Raw genomic sequence first — 25,886 nt, 5'->3', positions numbered from 1 at the left:
TTTGGGGCAAGGGAAGGATTTTTGCAGTTAAACTGTTTGGACAGATAACTGATGACCTAATGACCTAAACTCCACGTAGCTCAGGCTGACCTCAAACTCGCTTTTGTAGCCTCACGAAATCCAGATGTATCTGGAGCAAAGAAGGTACAATTTCAGGAGACCCACAAATGTTGACGCGTAGGAGTGCACGCTCTCGATATAACCGCGGCACCTGCAGGGTCCATCTGTGCCCAGCAGCCTCTCAGCCTGCTCCTTCTGCTACCCTTAACTTCCCGCCCCCTGGTTTGGGCAACTCCGGAAAGTAACTGGGAGTCAGGTGTAGGGGGACCAGAGAAGTCAAAGCCCACAACCTGGCGCCCGCCTTCCTGGCAGAGGGAAATTCCGGCCTCCTTACCCTAGCTTTCCAAACCGAGGAGCAGCCAGGAAAACTTGGCTCCCTGGCTCCACCCTCCAAAGGGCACGCATGCGCCCGCGAAGCTCCGACGGCCATCTTGGACCCGGGCAGCGCCCTCCCCGTGAGGCTGTTGGGCTCACCCGAGGACCAAGGGAGTTACCGCGACATTCTGTCCACCTAAACCCTGGCGGGCCTGTGGTCCCGAGGACAGCGGCCCTCCCCTCCTGCCTCCAGGTAAAACCTCGAGCCAGTGGCCTTGCGGCGCGTTCTAGCTCAGTAGTCCTTGCTCCCCGTGTGACTCCAAAAAGGCACCTGCCTTTCGGGGAGGTGGGAGGCTAACGCACCCACCCATCACATACTGTCCCGGTATCCAAAAGTTCTCAGAACACACCCTGGTACAGGGCGCCGTAAGTGCTGGCTTTGGGCTCGGCGTGGCGGGCGCAGACACGCTTCCAGCCTCCAGCGCCTGGGGGCACGCTGAAGGAGGGCCCGGAGAGCCAAGCCAGGCCAGTGAAAGTGCAGCTTCACAGGCCCCTCGGACCGACACGTGATGCGACAGGCTGGGGCGGGTGTCAGGAACACAAACCCGGGTGCCCAGGACTGAAGGGGAAAAGGAATCTTTGTGAATTTCGGAACATTTCAACGCCCCCGGCTTGTTATTTTTAACCCCCCTAGCTGCCTCTCTGTAGGGGCTCCTATGCAACATCAAAACTCCCAGGATCAAAAAAGCTCTGTGTGTGTGTGTGTGTGGCTGTGGGGACGTTGGGAATGGGGAAGCTGGAACAATGTGTCCCCAGCAGAGCTGAGTGTGCAAAGGGGCCTTTTGGGCTGGTGTGGGCTGTGGCTCCCCACAGCGGTGCACCTGCCAATCAGCTCCCCAGGCAAGGGGTCCCTGCCTTTCCTGGTGGTGGAAAACTGCCTGGAAGGCAAAGAGGTAAGAGGGGCGTGAGATGGCTCAGCGGCTACAGGCCCAGCAACCTGAATCCGATGCCCAGGGCTCATGTGATGGAGAGAACTGGTTTCCACCTGATGTCATCTGCCTTGCACACACACACACACACACACACACACACACACACACACACACACACAGTGCACGTGTATCCCATCAGACATGGGTAGAAAGGAAGAAAATCAGTAAGGGGCTAAAGAGCTGGTGCGAATGTCACAAAGGACTGGCTGGGGTTGGCTCTGCTTTTCCAACCATCCGCAGCTTCAAACCCAGGATTCTGCAATCTCAGTGTAAGGACTTGTGAAGCATGGAGCTAGGATTAGATTACAGCAGTGCGTGCGGCCCCCGGAAGTCCGGCATAGGAGGGGAGGGGGTAGCAGAGTGTAAAAAACGCCAGGTGAGGTGTTGGGGGGGATTGCACAGTTTATTTCCAGACACAGTGGAGGGGGGATCCCCTCTGCCTTCCCTCCTTGCATTTGGCTTAGTCAGGAATTTTCTCTCCCCTTAACTCTCTATTGTACAAGATAGAGAAGACAGGCCCAGCCCACCCAAGGAGGGCCTCCGCAGACAAGGAGCATGGGTGTTGGGGTTCAAGTATTCGCAGGTTCCAGGGCTCACACTGCACCCGGTCCACACTGTCCCTGCTGGTGTAGTCCTTCTCTAGCCCGGACACCTCCAAACGAGTGCCCACCCCTTCCCCTGTCCTAATGCCTGAGTCTGAGGCTCTGCAGTCGGTTACGGGGCCTCCCCAGCAGGCAGGCTCACCTGAGGGCCCTGGGGAGAAGGTAAGAGCCTCCCCTCCCCACCGGGTTGGGAGGAGTGGTCCTTAGGTCAGGGGATGGCTGAGAACTGGGCGGATGTCAGGAAGGGATGCAGGTTTGGAGGGCAGTGATGGACACGTTCAGACAGCCGTGGCCTGAACTCTCACCACCATCACTCCGGGCTCAGAATCCCTGAGAGTCCAGCCACAAAGGCAAACCGGAACAGGGCAGGAGGTGGGAAGGGAGGCAGGGGGAAGTGGAGGGCGGACGGGGGTGAGCGTGGGGGTAGAAAATGGGGACTGAGCAGGTCATGTACACCTACAGCTAGCACCCTATTCCTGGGGGCTGGGGTAGGGAGGGCCGGGGCTGCGCTCAGGGCCCCTCTCAAGTTCTGGCCTTCCTCAGCGGGAGGAGTCCTGGGAAGGCAGGTTAGAAGGGCTGGTCCCCAGCACAGTGGAAGAAAAGGGCGGGGTGGGGTGGGGAGGGGTGTTGTATCCGAAGGGTAGTATAAAAAGCAAAACCATTAAAAAAACTTCCTGCGAAGTACTGCCAGTCTATGGCCCTTGCAGGGCATCAGTCAGCCCCCCTCAACAGGACGGGGTCCGGTAGCACCATGCAATGTTGGGGTACTCATGCTGCCTCGATGACCCCTGGGCAGTGCTTCTCCAAAGCAGGAACGAGAGACTGGGGTGGGGAGAGGTTGAGGCCGGAGCCCAGGCAGGCTTTCCGGCTGGGGCCTCGAAGGGCGCCCCGGGAGTCAGGATCTGAAGAATCGGTGTATCACGAACTGGCCCAACACAACCACGCCAAAAATGGTCATTACGATCAGGATGGGGTCTCTGCGCAGATTCAGGGCTGCCACCTGTCAGGAGACACGGCGGTTATAGGGTGGCTGGACAGCCGCAGCAGCAGGGGCCCGGCCCAGCCTCAGGCACTCACCCAGCCGCCTCTCTGCGCGATCCACCTGGCAATGTAGTGGCGAAGTATGATGTCAGCCAGAAAGCAGGTCACCTGGCCCAGGAAGCCAGTCAAACCACGTTGGTAGACATACAGGGCCAGGCGGTAGCCGAAGCCCAGGAGAGCCACCACACGGCCCCAGCTGATGCCACTCTTAAACAGGCTGTGGGCAGAGGATTCCAGGGATGACGAGGATGGGAGCCCGCCTTGGGAGCCTGTCCCTTTCCTTTCTCCTCTGCCCCCTCCCCCAAGCTGGGAAGCTAAACGGTTGAGCTGCCAGTCCAGGTCAGAAAGCCTGCCTTTGCCTGGCATCCAGTCAGGGAGGGCCTGGCTGACTGTGAGAGGAGAAAGCGGACAGAGCAGTAGGCTGGCCGAGGCTGGTACAGAGGGCCCAGAGAAGCAAGACTGAGCAGAGGAGACGGCAGGGGATTACCTGTGAGTGTTGCTGCAGGCCTAGCAGCCGGAGGGACAGCAGAGAGAAAAGCACAAGAGAGATTATGACAGGTCCCAAAGTCACAGGGGCCTGCACGGAGTGGGACCTGGCTGAGGACAGGACATGCCGGCTCCGAGTGCTCATTTTAAGCCTGTCACCTGCTTCGACCTCTCCTCCACCTGTGCTGACGCTTACTCTTGGCTCAGGGAAGGAACAGTGAGCACAGCTAGGCTTGGTGGCACATGCCTGGGATTCTGGCACTTGGATGCTGAGGCAAGATGATCAAAAGTTCAAGGCCAGCCTGAGCTACATGAGGCACTAGCTCAGAAACAGCAAGAGGCTGGAGAGGTGGTTAAGAGCACTGGCTGCTCTTCCAGAGGATCTGAGTTGATTCCCAGCCCCCACACGGCGGCTCACAACTGTGTAACTCCAGCCCCAGGAACCTTCTTCTTCTGGCCGCTTCAGGCATCAGGCACGCAAGCGGTTCGCACACATATTTGGGCAAAACAGCCGCACACATAAGCTAAAAATCAAACACCGACAAAACTCAAGCCAACTTGGCTGTGGCCAACTGTGGGAACACTGATTTAAGATGCTTTCCCTGCTTCCTAGGAGGTTTCACAGTGGTGGCCGGTGGCAAGCCGGGATGTGTCCTCAGTGTCAGGTGGCCTCTTAGATGCCATTGAATCCCAATTGACCTGACAGATGTTGGGGGCCCGACCGCCAGCTGGTGCTTGGATACATCTCCACCCCAGGGCACTCACTAGTCGGTGCCAGAACTCCAGGGATTCTCTGGAGCTCATGTGCAACAGAGGGTGAGTGGGGCCAGACAAGGAGACGGTGGGAACCGCCTGTGAGTGCACCCCGACACTGCACCCCAGCCAGGGAGCCCATGACCTGCAGGCAGGGACCAGCCGGTACCTGGAGGCGATCTTGGTGAAGAGTTCATAGGCGTTCCCGGCGGTGGGCTGAAGCTGTTCCAGTAAATTCTGGAACTCTGTGTCATAGCGCCGGTTAATGTCATCTCCGATGAGCGCAAGCTGCCGGCCCACCTGACCCAAGACACTGCGGGGGCGAGAGTCCGGGAGTGTGAAGTCCCGGGAAGCAGGCTCAGGGCAGAGGGGTGCTCCCGGACTGGGGGCGGGGCACGCCTTTACCCTACCCCTCTCTGAGGCTCCCTGACAATGTTTACAGTGTTGGTAAACAGGACAGAGGGCAGGAGTGTCCTGGAAAAGGGTGTAGGACTGCAGATGGGGGCCTCGAGAAGCCAGGCTGAGGGAGACAAGACCCCAGGGGATTCTGGACCGCCCTGGGCAGAGGCTCACCTATTGGGTTCTAGGGACAGGTTGTCCATCTCCGGGTTGGCAGGGGCAGCCGCTCCCTGGGTCTCTTGCTCCTGGTGGTGAAGGTAAAAAACGTAGCTTCGAAAGACCTCCTCTGTGTCCCGGGCTACCTGCTGTTCTGCGGATCAGAGGTGGGGGTCAAGAAGGACATTCCCCAGCCCCTCCCTTTCGGCGCTCATGACTCCCCCGGCCCCTCATGGACACACAGTGCTGCCCCCCGGAGTTGGGCCAGTGTGGTCATTCAGCCCTCATGAAAGGCAGTCCTGCCATGTGAGTGAGCTCCAGCCTACTCGTGGGGAAACAGGCACAGGTGGCCAAGCCGTGCAGCTTGGTCATGCGGCTGGGGACGAGTTGCTGGCCTTGCTTGTCAACTCATGGGTCAACTCTGGGCAGGCCTGAGGGTGCTTCCCAGAAGGACTGAGGAAGGACGGGCCTTCCCCATGGTGAGCACACACTGTCCAATGGCAGTGCCACTGCCTGCCCTCCCCCGCTGCCCGCCCTCCCCCACTGCCTGCCCTCCCCCACTGCCTGCCCTCCCCCCCGCCCACCCTCCCCCCCCTCCCCCCCTCCCCCACTGTCTATCTACCCCACTGCCCGCCCTCTCCACTGCCCACCCTCCCACACTGTCTGCCCTCCCTCATCCCACCCTCCCCACTACCTGCCCTCCCCACTGCCTGTGGGTAAGTAGGTCTACCAGGATGTTGCTGCTTTCACTGATACCAGGCCCTGGCCGCCCTGGCCGCCCCGGCCTTCTGCTGTGAACAGACGCAAGGCTGTCCAGGAATCTTCCCGGGCTTCAGCACCAGCTGGGACCGCCGAGGTAACGCCTTGTGGATCATGGCTGTCACTGCGCTGCTGCTCAGCCCATCTCGCACCCCAGGCTAATAAGGGCCCCTGTGATCTACGCTCACTGTGTGCACTGTGCTGTTGTAAGGAGCAGCGCTGTGGAAGGACAGCCCAGCACTGGGCTCCTGCACTCCCGGGTGGACACGGCCCCAAGTTAGGCTGCAGGCAGCAGGAGAAACCAAGCTGAAATTGGACATCTTGGACCCAGAAAAATCAGTCAGAGGACAATGGTTTCTGTCTTTTCATTTTTAGAGACAAGACCTTGATGTGTAGCCTGGGCAAGCCTGGAGCTCAACATGCTGACCAGGCCGCCTCAGGTTCACACAGATCCTGTCTTTGCCTCCCTGTTGCAAACAAGTCGTGCACCGCTATGCTCTGCTTGGATTGGTGTTTTGTTCTGAGGCAGGGTCTCAGTCTGCCTCTCTCTAGCACAGGCTAGGCTGACACTCATTCTGTAGGACAGATGGACCTGGGATTGCAGACAGGAGCTACCACACCCAGCTCACACAGAGCTGGGATATGAACCCCAGGTCCAGGGACCAACCTGACCTCCCCGCCCATCCACTTGAGGGAAGCAGAGAGGGCAGCTATCTCACTTCCTGCCCCCACCCCACCCGAGGTTAAAGAGAATGGCATTCCCTGTTCACAGACCTGACTGTGATAAGCCAGGTAGGTCACTTCCTTCTTTCTCCCTCTGCAGGGACATGGCAGCCGGGCCTGGTTCTTCTGCCTCCCTCCCTCCCCTCCACCCTGAGAAGGGTTGTGCCACCTGCACACCAGCCCCGGGTGCTTCTCTCCTGTGCTAGGGGATGGCGAGGGGCAGGAGGACCCTTACCAGAAGGGGAGGGAGGTTCTTCACAGCCCTCCCTTGGAGGGCCTGGTCCTTGTCCAGATGCCATCTGTCAGGTCTGGGTGGACAGGTCTCACCTGCAGAGACCGGTGAGAAAAAGCGGAGATGAGGCTGGGCATGGCGGCATATGACTTTAATCCCAGCACTCGGGAGGCAGAGGCAGGAGGATCTCTGAGTTGGAAAATAGCCTAGTCTACAGAGAGAATTCCAGGACAGCCAGGGCTACACAGTGAGACCCTATCTCAGAGAGAGAGAGCACAGAGCAGGGGCATTTGGCTGAAGACCCCAGAGAGGTTGGCCTGGTCACCCAAAGTGAGGGCACCCCACCTCTTCCACTGCCAGGAAGACCTTGCAATTCTCTGGGACTAAAGTCCTGCCACCTTGGGGCCCTGGCGGTACCCCGGGGAGCGATGGGAACTCAGGACCTGGCTGCAACCCTGCAGGGGAGACTAACCGTTGAGGAAGCCAGGCAGAGAACAAGTGGGGTCAAGGCCTTGGAGGCTGTGGCACAGCCTTGCCATGAAGGCTCTCAAGTCCCTTTTCAGTCACTCCTGGAGAGAGTGAACTGCTTGGAGAGACTGGGGGTCCTTTCGGAGGCTCCCTGACCCTTCCTCAGCCCACCACCCCAGCCACGAAGACCTTCCTCCATGGTCTACTTCCCCATGGCTGCTGGGACATATGTGTTTTCCAGTAGGGCCTTCTGGCAGCAAACTCTCAAAGAGTCTACCCCACACTCATGTGATGTGCTCAAAGTCCCCATGACTGGCTGCTTGTGGTGGGGCAAGCTTTGATGCTAGTGAGTTCTAGGCCAGTTTGGTCTACACGTAGAATCCCAGGCTCGCCAAGGTCTATGTGGTGAGATCCAGTCCCAATTAAATAAAGGGGGGGGGGGAGAGTTCCCACAACACAAGTGTGGCCAATACCCTTGCACCTGTTTTACAGGTTGTAAAAGTGAGGGCAGAAGGAAATGAATATCTGGGCCACACGGTCAGGTACAAAAATTCTGAGTTTTTGTTTTGTCTTGTTTTTTAAAAATGATTTATTTGTTTTATGTACATTGGCATTCTGCCTGTTTGTGGGTGTGTGAGGGTGTTGGGTCCCCTGGAACTGAAATTACAGATGGGTATGAGCTGCCCACAGGGTGCTGGGGATTGAACCTTGGTTCTTTGGAAGAACAGCCAGTGCTCTTAACTGCTGCACCATCCTTCCAGCCCCTTTAACATACACGTATATACGCTCGCGTGCACGCACGCGCATGATGAAGGGTGTGTGGAGTCAGAGGACAGGTTTCGGGAGTGGATTCTCTCCTTCTACCATGTGGGTTCCATAGAACCCCGGGCTCCACGCCCTGCACTGCAGGACCTCTCACGGCCTCCCTACCCTGCCCACCCTGCCCCACACCGAGACCTCACTGCTCTCTGCTCTTTGGTGCTAAGTGGTTTCTTTGGGTTATACGTTTGTTTGTTTGTTTGTTTGTTTGTTTGTTTGTCAGGTTCTCCCTAGGCAGCCCCAAGAAGGACCCTGCACCCTTTGACCCTCCGGCCTCAGACATCGGTGCTCGGGTATTATGGGTGTTTTCTGCCACACCACGCCCAAGCCCGTTCTTGTTCTGACCCATCTTGGCCTCCGCTGCTGGTGTCGACAGTTATTTCCTGAGGCAAGACCTTTCACTTTCAGTTTGCACCCCTTTCAAGAGTCTCCCTCCTCTCTAAGCTGCCTCTATCACTTCAGGAAGTGACCCTCCTGTCAGGGAAGAGGGTGCAGACCTAGCTAGGGCCAAGCACAGTAGCCCCGTCTGTACCTGCGTGGGGCTGAGTGCCCACACTCACCTCCGTTCATCTCAGGCTGGGGCTGTATTTAAAGGTTACTCAGGAGCTCTCTGAGTGGGGGTCGGGGAGGGCTAGCTCCCCTTCACCGTCTGCTTTGGTGCCAGAGTAGGGGCGGGCAGACCCTCTTCTCATCCCTGAGAGCCAGGCCTCACGAAGGCAGCCACCCACTTGGCATATTCTACCTGGCAGCTCCTTCCGGAAGGAAGGCCAGCAGGGCCAGGGGTGCTGACCCCACTCAGACCTCCCCAGAAACCCACCCTGGAAGCTCACTGTTGGAGAAGCAGGTGGCGTCTCCGGACAGCCCTGGGCCTCCTCCCCCAAGCCCATCCGAGTGGCCTTGACTTCGAATTACATCCCAGGATGCACGTCCCCACAGGCAACTACAGGCTTTACCTAGGATCGGTGTGGGAGGGGAGGGTGGGCCTGGGACAGCAGGGGGTCAACCGTGAAACTTATACCTCTGTGGTGACCTTGACCTGCCCCAACTTCCAGACAGCTAAAGTCCCAGTTGTCTGGCACCCCGGGCCACCAGAGCCTAGGCAAGAAGTGCGCTTTCTGGTGTCGAGCTGGAGGTAGCTCTGTTTGCACTAGGCCCTCCTGGCTTTAGGGAGCACTCAGGGAAGCCACTACAAGGTTCCCCTCCTCACCCGGTTCTGGATGGAGCCTTCTGCCCCACCCTGGGCAGGAGCTGCCAGGATTAGGAAGATGGGGTTTGGCCTCCGGGGTACTTGCCGGACTCTGCTCCAGATGTGGGTTGGCTCAGCGGTCTAGAGCCAGAATCCCGAGGGGCTGCTGGCTTCCTCCAGGGGCAAGGTTTCAGGCCTGACTTGCAGGAACCGGCGTCTGAGTTCACGGTGTCGAGATGCCGCCGCCACGGGTCGTCTCGGCCCAGGAAACCTCGCGACTTTGTGACCATAGAGCAGCCGGCAGCTCCCGGCAGTGATCAGCTCCCTCTAGAGGAAGCTGCTGGCCGGCCGCCGGATGCAGACACACAGGGAGGCTGCTGCTCGGAGGAAGGTCCTGTGGGCCAGGCCTGGGAGCAGCTGCCGTGCACCCTCCCCCTGCACGCCCTGTCCCAGACAAGGGGAGAAGCTTTCTGTTCACGGCCTTTCCTGCCTCTGAGTCCGGGTCCTCACCTTCCATCTTCTCCCTCTAGGGAAAAGCAAAACACAGAAAAACAACAAAAACCAGGAGGGAGCTGGGGGTGGCGGTGCGGACCTGCAGTCCCAGCTCTCAGGAGGCTGAGGCAGGGTAGTGAAAACAGGCCACCCTGTCTACGTGACACCAGAAAGGAGGGATGGGAGTCGGGGATGGGAGGAGGAGGAGGATTGGGGGAAGAGGAGGGAGAGGAGAAGTGGGGTGAGGAGAAGAAGGCAGAAGAGGAGGAAGAAGAGGAGGAGGAGGAATTTGTACAGTCACCCAGTCCTCTGCAAACTGCCAGGCCTCAGGGACTGATCTCAAGCACAGAATCAACTCCAGAGAGACATTGTGCTTAGTCCTGTTCTCAGGGTCTGTACCCTGCCAGCCTTCCTGTCCTTCCCCAGCCAGGGAGAGGTGCCCCTTTCATGGCCTGAGGGTGCCCCTTTTCTGGGTCTCAGCTTCCCTTGATCTCCAGCTTGGCCCTGATGCCCGCTGAGCTGGACCCTGGCTGGCTCCCTGTACCCACCCTCCTCCCTGCAGCACCGTCCACTGCCTCCAGTTATTCTCCCCACCCCACCCCACCCCCACCCTTTCTTTGCCTTCTAGAACTCCTGAAGTCTCCAACTGGAGGTTTCTATTAGCAGTTGGTCCTGGGCTGGCTGCCATGACTTCTCCCTGAGTCAGGGTCCCTCTCAGGATGGCGGCCCAGGCTCGGACCCCTCGGTCACGGCCAAGAATCTTGGGCTGCTCCTCCGTGTTGCGCTTTCTCCGAAGCCTGGTGGGGAGTAAGGGCAGTTCTAAGGGTCCTAACACGCCCCTGACCAGGAGCCGGCCCAACCCCCCACCAGAGCAGGATGCTGCCTCCCCAAGGGTAGACCACCGGGAAGATCATGGAAGAGGAGAGCCGCAGCTGCACACCGCAGCACCCAGGATCCTCTCCGCGGCTCCCCCAAACCCACCTCTGCAGGATGCTTTTGGCCTGGGCACCGGGGACACGGGCTCCCAGACCTCCACCTGCAAGCGTGCCCCAAAGCTCAGGTTCCACGGAACAGAGGTAACATCAGTCCCCAGCAGAGGAGCAGAGGAGGTTCTGGGGCACCAGTCTGAGAAGAAGAAAAGACACGGGGAAGAGCCAGCAGGGGTGGCCTCTGGGGCCTCAGACAGGTGAGAGGCCGGGGCTGGTGGCAGGGATGGGGAGGAAGGAGGAGCACAGTCCAGAGAGAGGAGAGACGGGGCGCAGACAGGAGGCCCACGAGTGGAAGTCCATGGATGGAGAAAGGGCTGGGGTGAGGGTCCTGAGTGGTGAAGGTCATGATTGAGGGTTATAGTGCCAAGGGAAGGAGGGGGTGGACTGTGGGATGAGCACCAAAGAGGGCGCTGGGGTGGAGCCCTGCCTAGCATGATCCAGGCCCTGGCTTTAGTCCCCAGCACAGTGAAACAATCACAGCCAGGCATGGCGGCCGGCGGTTAATCCCAGCACCTGGGAGGCAAAGGAAGGAAGGTCTCTCAGTTTGAGGCCAGCCTGGTCTTCAGAGCTAGTTCTGGACAGTCGGGGCTGGAAAACCGAAGACAACAAAACAAAATAATAATGGAGATGACAAAGGGTCTGGACAGGGGTGTGCTGGAGGGGCTCTGTGCCCTCGGCTCCTTTGTGGCCAGACCTCCCGAGCTCCCACCCTGGCTTTCTCTCCCTCTGCTCTTAACAGCCGGTCCCTGCGTGGAAGGGGCCCAGCTCCCTGCCCCCTACTTTCTGGCTTTCTCAGGGGTGGTAGGAAAACCCCCCACGTTAGCGACCCCTGGGAACAGAGCAGGGGCCTGGGAGAGAGGAAGGGAGATGAAGCAGGTCTGTGGAGAAGCTTGGCTCTGTGGGCGTCTGACCCCGTCACCTGCCCGCTTTGGGGCTAGGGAACACTGTGCCCCGGCCCTGGAGGCTGAACAAGAATGCCTGCAGTGGGTTCCCGGACCGCTGGCACTTACCCCTGGGGCCTTCGCCAAAGAGGAAGAAGACGGGCACTACCTAATGGAGATCCGTAAGTGTGCAGTGGGGGAGGCTGGCCCTGGGGGCGGGGAGCCCAGCAGGACATGACACATACCTGGGTTTGAACCCCACTTCCTCCACGTCAGGCTACATGACAATGGAACATTGCTGAGTCTCTGCTCCTCATCTATGAAATGGAAACCAGATAAAATTGGTCTCTTAGGTGCTAGGATCAGTGAGATGCTTTCTTTTCAAGGGCCACATCTGGCCCTGGCTCGCAGTAGGCCTCCGGTAAAACAGGCCAGAGGCAGGCGTGGTGGCTTAGTCTTCTAGTCCCAGCACTTAAGAAGGCAACAAGAGAAATGCCACAAGCTCAAGGTCAGCCCAGCTCTGTAGTGACATAACCTCTCTCAACAAGAAAACTAACAGCAACAACAAATAGAATAGTGGCATACACCTGGACTCCCAGGTGGCAGGAAGGTCAGGAGTTCAAGGCCAGCCTTGACTGCATAACAGAACATAAACCTGTCTCAAGAACGTAAAACAAGAAGAATCACAAAAAGTGATGAGACCAGGGAACAGCAAGATGGGCCTTTAGGTAAAGGAGAATGCTGCCAAGCTTGAGGACCCAAGTTTGGTTCCACGGACTCAGGCAGAGGGTGGGAACCCGTGCACATGCCGAGGTGTGTGCCCTACCCCTCCCTCGGAGACCGGCGCCCATCACCCTGCTATTACTGCTCCACAGGAGACCTCAGGCTGTCCTCTCGAAAGGTGGGGCCCAACCCATGGAACTATATCCTCGGCTTGTACAAGCAGCTCCATAAATCAGCTCTGGGCAAGGTCAGCGGGGCTCCCCTCCCCACCCCCACTGGCCTGGGCCCCCAGGGGGGACTCTCCCTCTTGACCACCTGGGACCTGCCTTGCTTCTTGTTTCCTGGTTTTGGGAAGAAGGGACGCAGGCCTAGAGTCCCATCCCCCCTTCACAGGCTCAGAGACCGGGGCTGCCTCAGTTTCCTCTCAAGGATGGCTTGCCCCATGAGGAGAAAGGGGAGAGAGAAGAAGCTGAGGAGGAGGAGAGCTGCACCAGTCTGTGCGCCCCACGCCCTGCCGCCTTCCCGTCCCTGCTGCAGAAGACATTCAGATCCACTGACACAGTGGGTAGGCGTGTCTGCCCGGCAAGTCCGGCTTTGGCCAGGGGCTTGGGGAGGAAACTCCAGCACCGACCACGAGGTGGCAGCAGAGGACAAGGACGGCTGATTTGGAGCGGCTGCTTGGCCGACCTCCAGGCCTAGGCTCGGACTCAGTGGGACCCCTCGGTGACCCGCCACCCCACCCCCAGCCCCAGGCTCCAACCAGAGGGGGAGCTATGGCTTCTGCTTTGAGGAGAGGGCTCCTCCAAGCCTGGTTTCTGCCTTGCTCAGTGTAGGTCGGATAGTAGCAGTTGGTTCCTTGGGCCTGGAGAGCTGGAGAGGCCTCAGCGGTTAAGAGCACTTGTTGCTCTTACAGAGGACCCTAGTTCAGTTCCCAGCAGCCCCAGAGGCTCCAACACCCTCTTCTGGCTTCCTGTGCACAGAGGCACATATTAAAGAACAAACGAATGAGGCAGTAAAAACAATAGCAAAAATACTTCCCAAATATTGTTCATGTTTACACAGCCATTATTGGGGCTGTTCTTTAAAAATGTGAATTGGTGCTTCTGAAGAGGGCGCCAGCATAAACTCAGCAGCAGCGTGGGAACTGAGGCCCAGAGAGGTTAAGTAGCTTGCCACTCATGATGGAGGAGCTGGGGCCTCGCCTCAGGCGGCTCGTGGCAGTGTCTGATGCGCTCCGCCCAGGAGCAGCCTCCCAGCCCCCGCTGCACCGGGCAAGCTCAGGAGAATGAAGCGTGGGGTGGGCAGTGGCTGGCTGGCTGCAGGTACCCGAAGGAGGCTTTGCAGATCTGAGGCAGATCGCAGAGCTGAGAGGGACGTGGGGTTGACACCGCCCAGGCTCTGCCTGTCCCAGGCTCTGGGAACAGGGACCGCAAACTCCACTCCTCCTGCACGCTCCGTCACGTCAGACGGGTGGCTTCGTTTTCCCACACGCCAGCCATGCAGATTCCTCAGCGCTGAAGATAAAACTTCCTGGAGATGGCACCAGGTCCCTGCTGGCTGAGGGCCTCGTGTGGCCGCGCTGTCCTCCCCTCCAGACCCTGATCTCAAGTGTAGGCCGCTCTGCCTGTGCCAGCGGTCAGGGTTCTGCAACTCCATCCCTGATGCTCAGATAACTTGTTTGAGCATCTCTCGGAGTTGAGGGTATGCGGGATTTGTTTTTTATTGTCTTAGAACTTGTGATCCTCCTGCCTCAACCTCTTGAGCTGAAAGTTCCAGGGTTTTGTCCCGATCTTTCTGGGGACCAGCCTCCCCCCACCCTGCCTGCAGAGGAGCTGGTTGCCATTATCATTTACAGGAAACCTGGTGCTTTTGAATGTCTATGGGTGCTAGGGGCCACATGCCAGGAAAGAGGAGCAGAGACCCGGTGTGAGTCCCCGCAGCTCACAGCCCGTCTTTTTGCCTCAGGTTTCGTGGAGTCGGAGCTGAAGAAGATTCTGGCAGTACAACGGGAGTGCCGCCTCTGGAAGGTGGGCAGCCCGGAGGGCCGGGAGCTGATGACCCGGCCAGACATCACGCTGGAGGAGGCCGGAATGGTGGACGGCCAGGTATGCCTGGGTGTCCATCTAATCCGCTAACTCATGAGGGTGGGGTCCCCCAGTTCACATGGCCCTGGACCCTGGTTGCAGCCCCCATTTGCCTGGGTTCTTCTAGGGGAGGGCCTGAGTACTACCCTCTTTCTGGGAGTAATGTATACACACAGAGACACACATACACAGACACACACATACAGACACACACATAGACACACACACAGACAGACAGACACAGACACACACACACACAGACAGACACCTTATTATTGTCTCTGTTTTGTTTTGTTTGGTGGAGACAGGTTATCTTGTAGCCCAGGCTAGCCTGCTATTTGGCAGAGGCTGGCCTTGGGCTTCTGTTCCTCCTGCCTCCACCTCCCCAGTGCTGGAATGACAGACAGGGAGATCTGTCAAGATGGGCTAGCACCCAAGCAGATGTCTCACTCCCCCCCCCCCCCCCGCCCTGCTCCCTCCAAAGCCCACAGACACACACAGGCTCTGGGGAGCCACCACCTAGCATCCGCGCCAATTCTGAGTCAGCCTCTGCCCATTCATCATCCCCTCTATGACTCAGTGTGCTGTCTGCCCTGACGGTCTGTGGTTCGCCAAAGGGAAGAGCCCAGGGCTCACGAGCCAGTCTCATCAGAGACGTCAGAGACCGTCCTGCTGGGTGACCTCGGCTTGGCGGGCTGTGCAGCAGGCCTGGACACTCCCCCAGGAGTCACACCTGCCGGGCACTGAGGCCATCCTGAGGCTGCCCACGTGCCCCACACCCCTAACCACAGGAGCTGCTTGGGCCCTTGAATTTCCCCTCACACTGAGAGGCTCCGGTCCTGGGACCTGACCTCCAGGACCACGTGAGCCTGCCTGCCCTACCCTTCCTGGGCTCAGTCCTGGGCTAGCACTGGCAACACCATGGCACCTGTGGTGTGTGTGTGTGTGTGCTCGCCGGGGAGTGCATGCAGGGCCCCAGTCCTCTCTGTGGGAGTCAGGGCTACATCCTCTACATCCCCTGTAGAGGTGTGTTTCAAAGTCCCACCGACTCCCACCACGCTTTCTCCTCCTCTGCCCTTGGGGCTACTTGATAAGGGGGAGAAAGCCGACCCTCAGCTTTTGGGGAATGCTGGAGCCCTGAGCGTTGTTCATTAAGGCAGCTGAAGCTCCTCCACTCAGCTGGAAAAAGTCCAGACCCCCAGGACGGAGGCGAAAGGGAAGGAACTGTGGGGTCCCTAGCATTCAAGGAACCCAGAGGTGGAAGGAGGAGAACCTACAGGGTGGGGCAGCTGGCTCAGTGTGTGTGCACCTGGGCCAGCTTTGGGGTGCCGGGGAGCTGGCGGAGGGAAATGCAGAGCAGGGGCTATCTCCTTCCCCCATGTCTGCCCACAGCACCTGCTCCTGGAGGAGATGGACGAGATGGGGAACTGGCCCCCTCCGGAGTGAGGCCTGTGCCGGCAGGAGCCCGCCTCGCCCACACCCCTGGGACCCCGGTCAGGGGCCCTGGGCTTTGGGATGAGAAGCATGTTGTGTGTGTGCGGTGGGCCCGCCCAGCACTGTCCCTGCCCACCAGATACTGCAGACGATGTTATTAAAAACTTAGTTTGACATTAGCCTCCTGAGCTGTCTGTCACTGGGCCTCGCCCCGCCCCCTCACGCCTGGAGCGAGCCAGGTTCTGAGGGTCTCTAGTCCCTAACTTGTGCCCACAGAGCAGCTAGTGTGGAGGCCACCGCTGGTCACCGCCAGGGCCGGGGGGTGCAGCAGGAGGATTTAGGCTAACCTGGGGTGCTGCCTGCCAGCAGGAAGGAGAGTACCAAACTCCCCCCTTTCCCTGAGTTCCCAGGCTAGCTACACTCACCTCACCGGGAGGATCCGGGAATTCTCCCAGCAGGAAGCTCCTGCCCAGCCAGCTCCGGGACAAAGCCAGGAAAGGGGCCCTGAACTTCGGGGACCTGCCTCAGGAGAGCTGGCAGGGAGGGCGACGGAGCAGTGGGGCGTGGGCGAGGAGGGCTTCCCTGACGCTGCTGTGTGTTCTAGGCTGCTTTTCTGACGCTGTGATAAAACACTGCCCAAAAGCAAGTCGGGGAGGAAAGAGTTTATTTGCTCTTACAGCTTGCAGTCTGCTTTGGAGCGAAGTCAGGGCCAGAACTCAAGGCAGGGACCCGAAGGCAGCCACCTTTTTTATTTTTATTTTTTTGATTTATTTGAGATTGAACGTGTGTGGTGCCTGTGTGTGCGTGTCCTCTCGAGTGCAAGCACGTTGAGTACAGGTGACCTCAGCATCCAGGAGACGGTGTCGGGCTTCTGGAGCTGGAGTTACAGACAGTTTTAAGGAGCCCGGTGTGGTGTCTGGGAACCAGGCCACGTCCTCCAATCTCCAGCCCCTCCACTACCTTTCTTAAGCCACACAAGACCACCTGCCTGAGGATGGCACCACCCACAGTGGGCTGGGCCCTCCCTCCGGCATCAATTAGCAGTCAAGAGAAGGTTTCACAAACACCCCCACAGGCCAATCTGCCAGTTCTGTAGTCACAGTGCACTGAGACGGTTGGAGAGGTGCTGACCCCTCCCTGGTCACAGCTGGGCATTTCAGGGATCCTGGGCAGGGAGGCTACGGGGTGCCCTGTGGCCACTGGGGAGGCCCAGCAATGCCTAAATCAGAGGTAAGGGGAGCCTGGGCATGGAGGGGCCCTGAGCCTGCTTTCCTGGGACACCAGCAGCGCCATGCTCCAGGTCTCTGCTGCCTCAGCCGGCTGAAGGCGTCCCTGAGAGAGTTGGCTCCTGTTCACCCACACATCCCACCCTCGGCCCGATCAGAGAACCGGAGGTCGGTATCAGCTGAGGTCCACCATCTTTCTGGGTAGGTGGGTTTCAGGAAGCAAGCCAGACTGGCCCCATTCTCTCTGCCCTGCCCTGCCTCCAAGTTTGGGAATGCAGGTGAGGGCCGCCATGCGTGGCCTGGCCGTGCTGAAGAGTCACAGCGATCACACCCACTGTCCTGGTGAGGGGCTCCCCACCTGCCCCCCCCCCAGCTAGCACTGTTGGAGTAGGGACAGGGGGGCAGGAGCTTTCTCCAAGGCTTCCTGGCCATGGCCCGTGGAGGCCTTGACTCAGTCTTGAGCTGGTGGAGGCCTTGACTCAGTCTTGAGCTGGTGGAGGGCCAGCTGTGCTGCATCAGCCAGGAGGCCGCCTTGTGACCAATGACTCACCCACCTGAGCCCTAACTGCTCTGCTGATCACTTCCGTAGAGTGGGGCTGCTGGGAAGGGCGAGGCCTTGGCAGGCAGCAGGGTTTTAAGGGACATAAGGACCCCCGGGGCCGAGGTTTGCTTCAGTGTGTGAGCCTACATTGTCTGCTATTCCTCTCTCCCTCCTCTGCCATGTCTGTGGGCCAGCCTCATGGCTCCATCTCCTTCAGGATTCCTGTGAACCACAAAGATGGGGGAGGGGCAAGGGCATGAATACAGCTGTTGTCCTGGGGACAGGAAGAATGTGAGTGAGTGTGTGTGTGTGTGTGTGTGTGTGTGTGAGTGTGAGTGTGTGTGTGTGTGTGTGTGTGTGTGTGTGTGTGTGCTGGCACAGGCACGAGGTCTCTTCCCAGCCCTGAGGGGACCAGGGCTGGCTTAGGCCTGGCTTGGCACAAAGTGATGATGGTCGACATTCTGTGGAGCGGGGAGGAGGGGGCTCCCCGGCAGTGAGTGGGAGCCTGCAGATACCCCTGGGTCTAACCTGGACTAGGGACATCACTAAGTATGTTGTGAGAGCCAGGAGGCCTTTAGGCCTCACTGCGCAGGCTCCACGCCGGAAACTGGGATTCGGCTTCACAGGCCTGAGATCCATTGTCTAGGCTCAGCACACCAGGCAGGGAACATCCTTCAACTTGCTCACTTGGACCAGTGGGACTGGCCGTGGCTGGGGTCAGGTTTTTATAGCACTGGGGCCATTAGGCGGAGGGTGCTGAGTCTCTGTCAGGGCTTCTCCTCTCTCTCTCTCTCTCTCTGCTGGAATCCAAGGTCTCTGCTCACATTGCCTCGTGTTGTGCTGTGGGGTTGGACTGTATTTAAGCAACTCCAGGTCCATTACTAGGGCTGATCTGGAGGCGTCAGGCGTGAGGTGTGGTCATTTGGGAGCTGGGAGCCTGGTGGGTAGAAAGGACTCCCAGGTGAGCTGGTGCGAGGGCTCTGCCAGCCTGTGTATGGGGGAGGGGGCGGTGGAGGAGGCCAGGACCACAGGGCCGGACACTCCCACTGTAACAACTGAGTCCAGAGCTTTCAGCCTGAATCGGAAAGCCACACGCTCCTCCTGTAGGCTGCCGAAGAGCCAAAGAAGATCCTGCCTCCCGGAGCATCCTTAAAGAGGAGAGACGCCCCCCCCCCCCCCCAGGGGAGGAGCAGTCTGTTAGGCCACAGAGGAGGACTTTGCAGCCAGCCCTGAAGATACCTGATAAAACAGGGTCAGATGAAAGGGGAGGAGGTCCTCCCCTATCAGGGGACTTGGAAAGGGGCAGGGAGGAGACCAGGGAGGGAGTGTGGGGTTGGGGAGGGAATGAGGGAGCGGGATACAGCTGGGACACAGAGTTAACAAAATGTAACTAAAAAGAAAAAAGAAAAAAAAAAAAAAAAAGAGGAGAGACGCACACCTCCGTGTTAGGGAGTGCCACCCTGGGTTCCTCCCAGGCACAGCTGGTGATGGTGGAGCACACTGGGAGGGGGAAGCAGGAGGCTCGGAAGTTCAAGGTCACGCTTGGACACCTGAGGCTAGCCTGGGCTACCTGAGACCCTGCCAAATGAAATGCAATGGGTTGGGTGGCCCCTGAAGGAGTTTACCACAGGGGCTGCCCCTGTGAAGTGCCCTAGTCCCTTGGGTGGTGACGTGCCCCTGCAGAGCGTGGAAAGCAAGGCCTGGGGCGGGGAGTACTGGAAGGGTTGCCCTCGGGCATCCGCAGCTGGAAAGCGGTGGGCAGGCTGGGGCCACACAGCAGCTCTAGAGAAGCGGGTTCTGCTCCTGGCCTCCGGCGCCCAAGGCACAGAGGCGTACAGCCTGTTAAAGGACTGTAGGCATTCCTGTCTGCAAATGGAGCCCCCAGCCTGAGCCTCGAGCGGCACGGATAGGGGCTGAGGAGGTAGCAGGACCTGGACCTGGGAGATGGGGAGCAGGGCCTCTCCACAGGGGCCTGTGGGGGATAACCTCTGCCCCCACAGCCACGTTCCCCGTCCCCCAATCTGACGGCCTTCAACTGATCCTCCTGCCTCCACCTCCCAAATGCTGGGGCGACAGCGTCACCATCACCGAGGCCGGCTGCTTTCCTGACTCAGTTCCCTCAGTTGATGGCTAGACCCTTGTAAGGCCGCCAGTCTCCTGAGAGTCTGGACTGGGCCCTCAGTCATTCCAGACTCCTCCCCCGTCCACAGAGCCGGCCTGCCCAGCCCAGCATCCCTGAGGCTGCAACAACCTAGGTCCTGGCTGTTCTCGCCCGGCCCTGCTGTGCCGGAAGCTCCCAGCTCCCAGGCAGGCTCCTGGGCCTTCAGGAGCCACAGCGATGGCCCCGGGGCTGTTGGTCTCCACGGTGGGCACATGGGGCTGTTTCCATGGCACCGTGGCAGGGTTGGTGGGCGGTCCTGGGGTGGCGTTCAGAGGGCCACCCCAGCACAGGAGTGAGTGGGGAGCCAGAGCACTTGGCTCCCCACCGACAGCCGCAGCCAGATGTCACGGCGCTGCCTGAGGCCACCTAAGTGATCTTCTGGGCGGTGGGCGCTCTAGAGGGCGGTGTGTCGGGGCGACCAGCAGGGGGAGATGGCAATGCTGAAGGGAGCAGGGTAGCCGGGCACAGTGGCGCGAGTCTGCAATCCCAGAGGTGGGGGGGGGACGTTAAGAGTTCAAGGTTAGTCTCAGGTAAGCGGTGCCCTGGAGGGCAGACTGGGCTACCAGCTCCTGTCTCAAAGAAAGCGCCGCCTGTGCCGAGGGCACCTGAAACACACCTGAGGCTGCCTGGGGTCATCCGGAGCCTGGCCCTTGTGTACATCAGCTGTGTGACAGCCCCAGGCAGCCACTGCATTCACTCTGGACATCCGGCTTCCTGCCTCACTCGGGTTACTGGAGACCTCCATGCGTGCCAGTGCGGAGGACGGCTGACACACACAGGCTCTGTGTAACCGGAGGCTCCTGCCATTTGAAAACAGCAGTCCTCTGTTGAGAGCCCTGGCCCGTGTCCCTCTCACAGAGTCCTCCCAAGGCTGGCAAGGCCCCTGGCTCCTCCTGTGTGTTCAACCCCATCTGTGGTTCCGCTTCTTGCCTGGTGCTCGGTGAACGCTGGATTCCTTGCTGTTGCCTGACCACACTTCTGCCCCAGGGCCTTTGCACCTGCTGCTCTTCTCCCTTGGAGGTTCTGCCTCTAGGGATCTGAGGGTCCCCCAGAGATCTCTGAGGTTCCTACTCTGCTGCCTGCCTTCCCCTCCTTCGCTCCTTCCCTCTTCTGTGCAGCGCTGGGGAAAGAACTCAGGATCTTACACATGCTAGATTTGTGCCGCACCTTGAGGTGCGGGCGCTTGAAAGTTTTATTTTTATTCTTGTTTTGTTTCTTTTTTTCTTTTTAAACCACTCTATATAGAGGAAAGCACGCACCCAAGCCATGCCTGTTTATATTAAACTAGAGGCAGAGTATGTGGCCCTGGCTGGCCTATAACTCACTCTGTAGACCAGGCTAGCCTTAAAGTTGCAGAGATCCTCCGGTTTCTGCCCCCTAAGGGCTGAGGCTTCAGGCATGAGCCACCCTGCCCTCTGTTATCTTTATTTTTCTGTTTTGTTTTGCCTGGCTGCATCGTTTTTTTCCTTTAATGTCTGTCGTCTTCTAATTGGTTGCACGCTGTCTGTCTCAACCGGAACTCCAGCTTCACGGGTTTGTCTGGTGCCTGTTTTGACCGCTATGGTCCCTGAGCTGGCACAGACATGACGCTCTCTCCCTCTCTCTCTCTCTCTCTCTCCCTCTCCCTCTATTTCTCTCTGTCTCTCTTCTCTCCTCTTCTTCCTCCTCCTCCTCCATTTTGTGACAGAGTCTTTCTGTAGTTCTGGGTGTCCTGGAACTTGCATGTAGACCAGGCTGGTCTCAAGTGCATGGCCATCTGCCTGCCTCTGGCTCCCGAGCGCTGGGATTGAAGATGCACTATAGTCTAGGAGGCAGTCTGTGAGCTTGGCTTGACTGACAGATAGAAGGATGGTGGATGGCTCGATGAGTAGGTGGATGGCTGGGAGAGAGAAGGGTGTTAGAGGTGTGGGTGGGTCATGGATGAGCAGACTGAGAAAGCCGTGGATGGGCAGAGGAAGTGAAATTGTAAGAAGGAAGAAAGCCAGAAAGGATTCGGAGCCCAGGACACGGAGCCATACCCTGGCCAGGCCCTTTTACCCTGATTTCTCCGGCCTCTCACTGGGCTCTGCCCTGCTCACCCAGCCGTGGACATGGTGGTTCCAGCCGGGCAGAGGGCCAGAACTGAACAAAGTAGCTCTTCCTTTCGGATGTTGGATGTTCAGCCCTGTGTACAGCTGAAAGACAGGATGAACCCACTGCTCAGGGGCTGCCTGGGGGCCTGGGGTGGCCCCGAGGGAGTGGGCCCAGGGCGGGGAACTTGGTGCTTGCAGCCTGGCCAAGGCCTGCCTGCAGGTTCTGCAGAGAGGAGGGAGGGGCAGGAGGGACACTTCCTGCCCTCACCCCCTCAGAGCGTGTCACCCAGAACCACTCCAGCCATCGCAGGGCTTTCTCTCCCTCCTCCCTCATGCAGAGGTTGTCCCTGTGGCTAACCACACGCCACCAAGAAGCCACCAGTGTCCCTAAGGACTCTGAAGCTCCATTCTGAGCCTGGGATCAGATGCAGGGTGATCAGATGCACCTCCCCCACAGGCCCCATTCCCAACTCAGCATCCTCGGGAACCTTCTCTGCATTGGCCCAGCTCACAGGACGGGCCCCCAGGCTCTCAGGTCCCCGGTCTTGGAATCAGAATCAGGGCTGTGCTGAGCGATACGGAAGACGCCTGTTGGAGATGTTGGTTATGATGGTTTTTCAAGACCCAGCCCTAAGTGGTGCGCGGTGACCCAGATCTGTGATCACAGCACAGGGAGGCTGAGGCAGGAGACGTTCAGGGCCAGCATGGACTACAGAGTAGCCGTCTGCATCTCTACCAATTCCTATTTTTTTCCTGGCATCTTTGGCACCCAGAGATTGGGTCTGTGTCCCCGTCTGAGCAGGGGGTAGGGTGCTTTTCCAGCATGCGTGAATCCACAGCACAGTTGTAGCTGTGCACACCAGCAAAGCCCAGCACCCAGGAAGCTAGAGGCTGGAAAATTGCAAGTTCGGGGCCAGCCTGGACTACATGAGATCTCAAAAACATCAACACAGAAGTCAGCTGCCGAGAGATTTTGAAGTTGCAGGAGAAAAAGGGTCTTTAGGCTCCATCTTAGCTCCCAGCCTGGGCCAGAACCACGAGCCAGCCAGGCAGAGCCATGGCTCACCCGCAGGCGGACAGTGCCTGTAGGGCGGCTCTGGCCCTCAGTGGCTGCTGACCACGTGCAGACCTTGGGGGTTAGTGTCTGTGAGCTAGCTCTTGAGGCCTGTCACAGCGAAGTCCTGGACAGCATGGTGTCTCAACTCGTGCCCGTGCGTGTGTGCATGCTCCAGTATGCATGTGTGTGCACGTGTGAGCGTGTTTCTGTTTCATTCTTGAGGCAGGGTCTCAGGTAGCCCAGGTTGGTCTTAACTTTACCATGTAGTCAAGCATGACCTTGGCCTTCTGATCCTCCAGCCTCCACCTCCCGAGTGCCGGTAGTACAGGGGTCTATCACCATGCCTGGTTTGTGGGTTCTAGGGATCTGGAAGAGCAGAAGTTACAGCTGACAGGTCCCAGGCTTGAGCCTTTGCATAGTCAGCCTGGCCTGTCCCCTTTAGAAAGCTCTCATGCCTCTCTCCACCAGGAAGGCCTTCCTGTTGCCTGAACCCTATCCATGGGGACAGGAGCTGCCAGGCTGGAGTCACATGAAACCAGGGCAGCGATCCTGCTCGTTATCCACAGACTGGTGGCCAGAGAGCAGCAGGTGGACTGTGGGCAGCAGAGAGGCCCAGGGCTGTGGTGGAAGCTGGCTGGGCCCCTTTGGGAAGATGGCACCAAAGCAGAGGTCTAGCTGCTGTGGGAGGAGGCTGAATGCAGATTTTTTTTTTCTCCCTGAGACAGGGTTTCTCTGTGTAGCCCTGGCTGTCCTGGACTCACTTTGTAGATCAGGCTGGCCTTGAACTCACAGAGATCTGCCTGGCTCTGCCTACCTGGGTGCTGGGATCACAGGTGTGCGCCACCGCGCCCAGCTGGGATCCTGTCTTGATTTGGGCTCCTCTTGAATGGTCCTCTGCTGGCTGCCCTTGTCCTCTGGGCACTGCCGTGTTGAGGGTTCTCCCTGTTTGCTGTCCGAGACTCTTTGGCACACGGGGAGGGTCTAGTATTTGGTGGGTCTGAGACTGAGCTCCAGGCCCGGATTCTGTGGTCTGGTGGTGTTCTTCTCTCTGCTTGTCTGTCCGTGAGAGGCGTCCAATCCCCTCCTCGCTGCAGCAGGCTGCCAGCAAGGCCAGATGTCAAACGGCGGTGTGCCCGCTTCGTATCCACAGCAGCCAAGCTCTGGAATGGGCTGTCCCATCAGCTGCCAGGGACCCACACGTTCTCAGCCCCAGGAAACTCAGTCTCCCTCTCTATAAGATGAGCCCAGCTAAGGCAGGTATGGTGGCTCAGGTCTTTAACTCCAGCATTTGGAAAGGCAGAGGCAGGTGGATAAGCCAGCCTGGTTTATGTAGGGAGTTCTGGGCCAGCCTGGGCTACGTAGCAAGACCTCATCTCAAAAGAAAAGAAAGGAAAAAGAAAAAATCAAAACAAACAGAAAATTCAGTGTGGGATTAGGCGGGTTGGCTCACAACTGTTACTTTTTAGCACTCCGGAGTCTGGCACAGAGGAACACCGCAGGTCTGAATGTAACCCAGCATGGGAAGATCCATGCCCTCCTGGAGATACAGAGTGAGGCCCTGTATCAATGTAACAGCAACAACCAAAGAAACAAAAGAACCAGCCAACCAGCTGGCTGCTGGTGTAACTGCTAGAGCACCGAGACTAGACTAGCGTGTGTCCAGGTTTGACCTCCAGCAGCACCTAAAAGCGGGTGTGATGTCACAGGCCAGTATCCCAGGGCTTGAGAAGTAGAGGCAGGGGAACCAAAGGTCAAAGGTCATCCTCACTACAGAGTCTGAGGCCGGCCTGGGCCCTATAGATCAGTGTTTCTCCATCTGTGGGTTGGGATCCCTTTGAAGGAAAAACAAAAAAACAAAAACTCGACCCTTCCACACCTATTTCATGTCCTGCATGTCAGATCTTTACATTATGATTCATAACAGTAGCGAAATTACAGTTATGAAGTATCAGCAAAACTAATTTTGTGGTTGGGGGTCACGTAGGCCAGGCCAGGGCTGAGAGTCACAGCGAGCTAAATGCTTTAGCTGGGAAGAGGGAATCTGGTCTCAGCTCAGAGGTGGTACCAGCATCCTCTAGAGTTGGCTGATCTGATTGCAGGTTAAGGGGTACAGGGCTCTGTGGGAACCAGCTCTAAGACTATACCTCTCAGGCCTCAAGGAGGCTGGCTGCCCTGGGCAACCCATTCCAGAGACCCGAAGAGTCTGAGCTCTTCTGTTTCCTGCAGCTGGGTGACAGTGTAAGTCAGGCTGGGCAGAGGGCTGGGCACAGCAGGCGTGTGGGACGAAGGACTAAGTGAGATTCCTGGAGGAGAAGCCAGAGGCCCTGGACTAGCCGCTGGCCCAGCACTGCAGACTTCCTCCATAGAAACCTTCTAGAATCTACCCTGCCTCAGGCGGTTAGACTGGCTGGGATTAAAGTCCCCAGGCTGGCATGAACCCAGGGCAGCGGGTTAGTGGATGAGTACCCTGCAGGCTTCTCCACCCCTGGGCGGGACACTGAGACTCCGCCCAGCCTGAGTGTGCCAGCCACCAGCAGGTTCTGGGGACCCACCAGGCCTGAGTTCCCAGGGTCTCCTGCATAAACTGTTCCCCAGGACATAACCCTGGGCTCAGCTTTGGGGGAACCCAAGTGAAATGAGATCCCAGGCCATGTCTTTGGGTTAGGTTTTCCTCGCCCACTGAAGAGTCTTAATGGTGCCCACGCCCAGACGAGGATTTGGGAAGTCCCGTGGATTTGGCACCAGGATTGCTCTCCCAGGCCGGGGGGACTCCTGTGTGATGAGGTGAGGGTGGACATGTGACCTTGTCAAACCCTGTGGAATCGACCTCAAAGTAAGCATTGCTGCAAACACGAGATTCAGCTGCGTCGTCAGCGTTGGTCAGCCATAGGGAGTGACAGTAGGGGACAGCAGGTCTGGCCATGGGAGCTCACCCCTTTGAGGCAGTCTCCTGCAGCTCAGTCTGGTCTCCAATTCACTATATAGCCAAGGATGACCTTGAACTCTGATCCTCCTGCCTCTGCCTCCCCAGTACCAGGATCACAGACGTGCACCACCGCCCTAGCTTACGTAGTACTGAAGGTGGAGCCAGGGGCTTCCAGCATGCTGGGCAAGCACCTTGCCAACCGGACTGTGCTCCCAGCCATCACCCAGGGTTCCTGGAACCTTAGAGTGTTCTAAAAGTAAATAAATAAATAAATAAATAAATAAATAAATAAATAAATAAATAAATAAA

At 58.3% G+C, this 25,886-nt stretch overlaps 2 protein-coding genes and 1 long non-coding RNA gene across 8 annotated transcripts; 2 read left to right on the top strand and 1 right to left on the bottom strand.

Annotated features, from left to right (window-relative positions):
* The first annotated feature begins 504 nt into the window (after positions 1-504).
* Positions 505-6,528, top strand: LOC129676618 (uncharacterized). Of its 2 annotated transcripts, none has more exons than XR_008720094.1 (4): positions 505-628; positions 4,110-4,312; positions 5,234-5,283; positions 5,606-6,528. It is a non-coding gene; the product is annotated as an uncharacterized LOC129676618 (long non-coding RNA). The 2 variants fall into 2 exon arrangements; XR_008720093.1 differs by having other exon boundaries at positions 5,564-6,528.
* On the bottom strand, positions 1,752-9,334 carry Bak1 (BCL2 antagonist/killer 1). 5 transcript variants are annotated; one of them, XM_055607049.1, is made up of 6 exons: positions 9,098-9,329; positions 6,522-6,613; positions 4,823-4,953; positions 4,419-4,562; positions 3,047-3,227; positions 1,752-2,969 (listed from the first exon to the last, which is right to left on the bottom strand). In XM_055607049.1, exons 1-6 carry the CDS (start codon positions 9,279-9,281, stop codon positions 2,865-2,867), a joined length of 837 nt encoding a protein of 278 aa, XP_055463024.1. In that variant the 5' UTR covers positions 9,282-9,329; the 3' UTR covers positions 1,752-2,864. The 5 variants fall into 5 exon arrangements, with proteins under 5 accessions (XP_055463024.1, XP_055463028.1, XP_055463027.1 ...); XM_055607053.1 differs by having other exon boundaries at positions 4,823-4,958; positions 9,098-9,175; XM_055607052.1 differs by having other exon boundaries at positions 4,823-4,958; positions 9,013-9,172.
* On the top strand, positions 9,228-15,773 carry LOC129676616 (gametogenetin-binding protein 1-like). Its single transcript, XM_055607047.1, has 6 exons — positions 9,228-10,669; positions 11,411-11,535; positions 12,229-12,323; positions 12,470-12,641; positions 14,042-14,181; positions 15,553-15,773. The coding sequence occupies exons 1-6, from the start codon at positions 10,203-10,205 to the stop codon at positions 15,604-15,606; spliced, it is 1,053 nt and encodes a 350-aa protein (XP_055463022.1). The 5' UTR covers positions 9,228-10,202; the 3' UTR covers positions 15,607-15,773.
* The last annotated feature ends 10,113 nt before the right edge of the window (positions 15,774-25,886 follow it).

This window comes from Psammomys obesus, unplaced genomic scaffold, assembly GCF_907164565.1.
Source record: "Psammomys obesus unplaced genomic scaffold, mPsaObe1.curated_primary_1811, whole genome shotgun sequence".
In the NCBI taxonomy this organism is placed as follows: Eukaryota; Metazoa; Chordata; class Mammalia; order Rodentia; family Muridae; genus Psammomys; species Psammomys obesus.
Note: the sequence above shows the minus strand (reverse complement) of the source record. Positions and strands in the feature narration are given on the sequence as shown.

What these genes read in the sequence shown, in the direction of transcription:
- LOC129676616 (XM_055607047.1), top strand. Translation starts at nt 10,203, where the DNA reads ATGGCGGCCCAGGCTCGGACCCCTCGGTCACGGCCAAGAATCTTGGGC. An exon ending in GCACTACCTAATGGAGATCC is followed by an intron (nt 11,536 to 12,228) that starts GTAAGTGTGCAG and finishes ACTGCTCCACAG; the next exon opens with GAGACCTCAGGCTGTCCTCT. An exon ending in CCGGAATGGTGGACGGCCAG is followed by an intron (nt 14,182 to 15,552) that starts GTATGCCTGGGT and finishes GTCTGCCCACAG; the next exon opens with CACCTGCTCCTGGAGGAGAT.
- Bak1 (XM_055607049.1), bottom strand. Translation starts at nt 9,281, where the DNA reads ATGGTCACAAAGTCGCGAGGTTTCCTGGGCCGAGACGACCCGTGGCGG. An exon ending in AGAACCTCCCTCCCCTTCTG is followed by an intron (nt 4,954 to 6,521) that starts GTAAGGGTCCTC and finishes TCCGCAGAACAG; the next exon opens with CAGGTAGCCCGGGACACAGA. An exon ending in CTGTCCCTAGAACCCAATAG is followed by an intron (nt 4,563 to 4,822) that starts GTGAGCCTCTGC and finishes TCGCCCCCGCAG; the next exon opens with TGTCTTGGGTCAGGTGGGCC.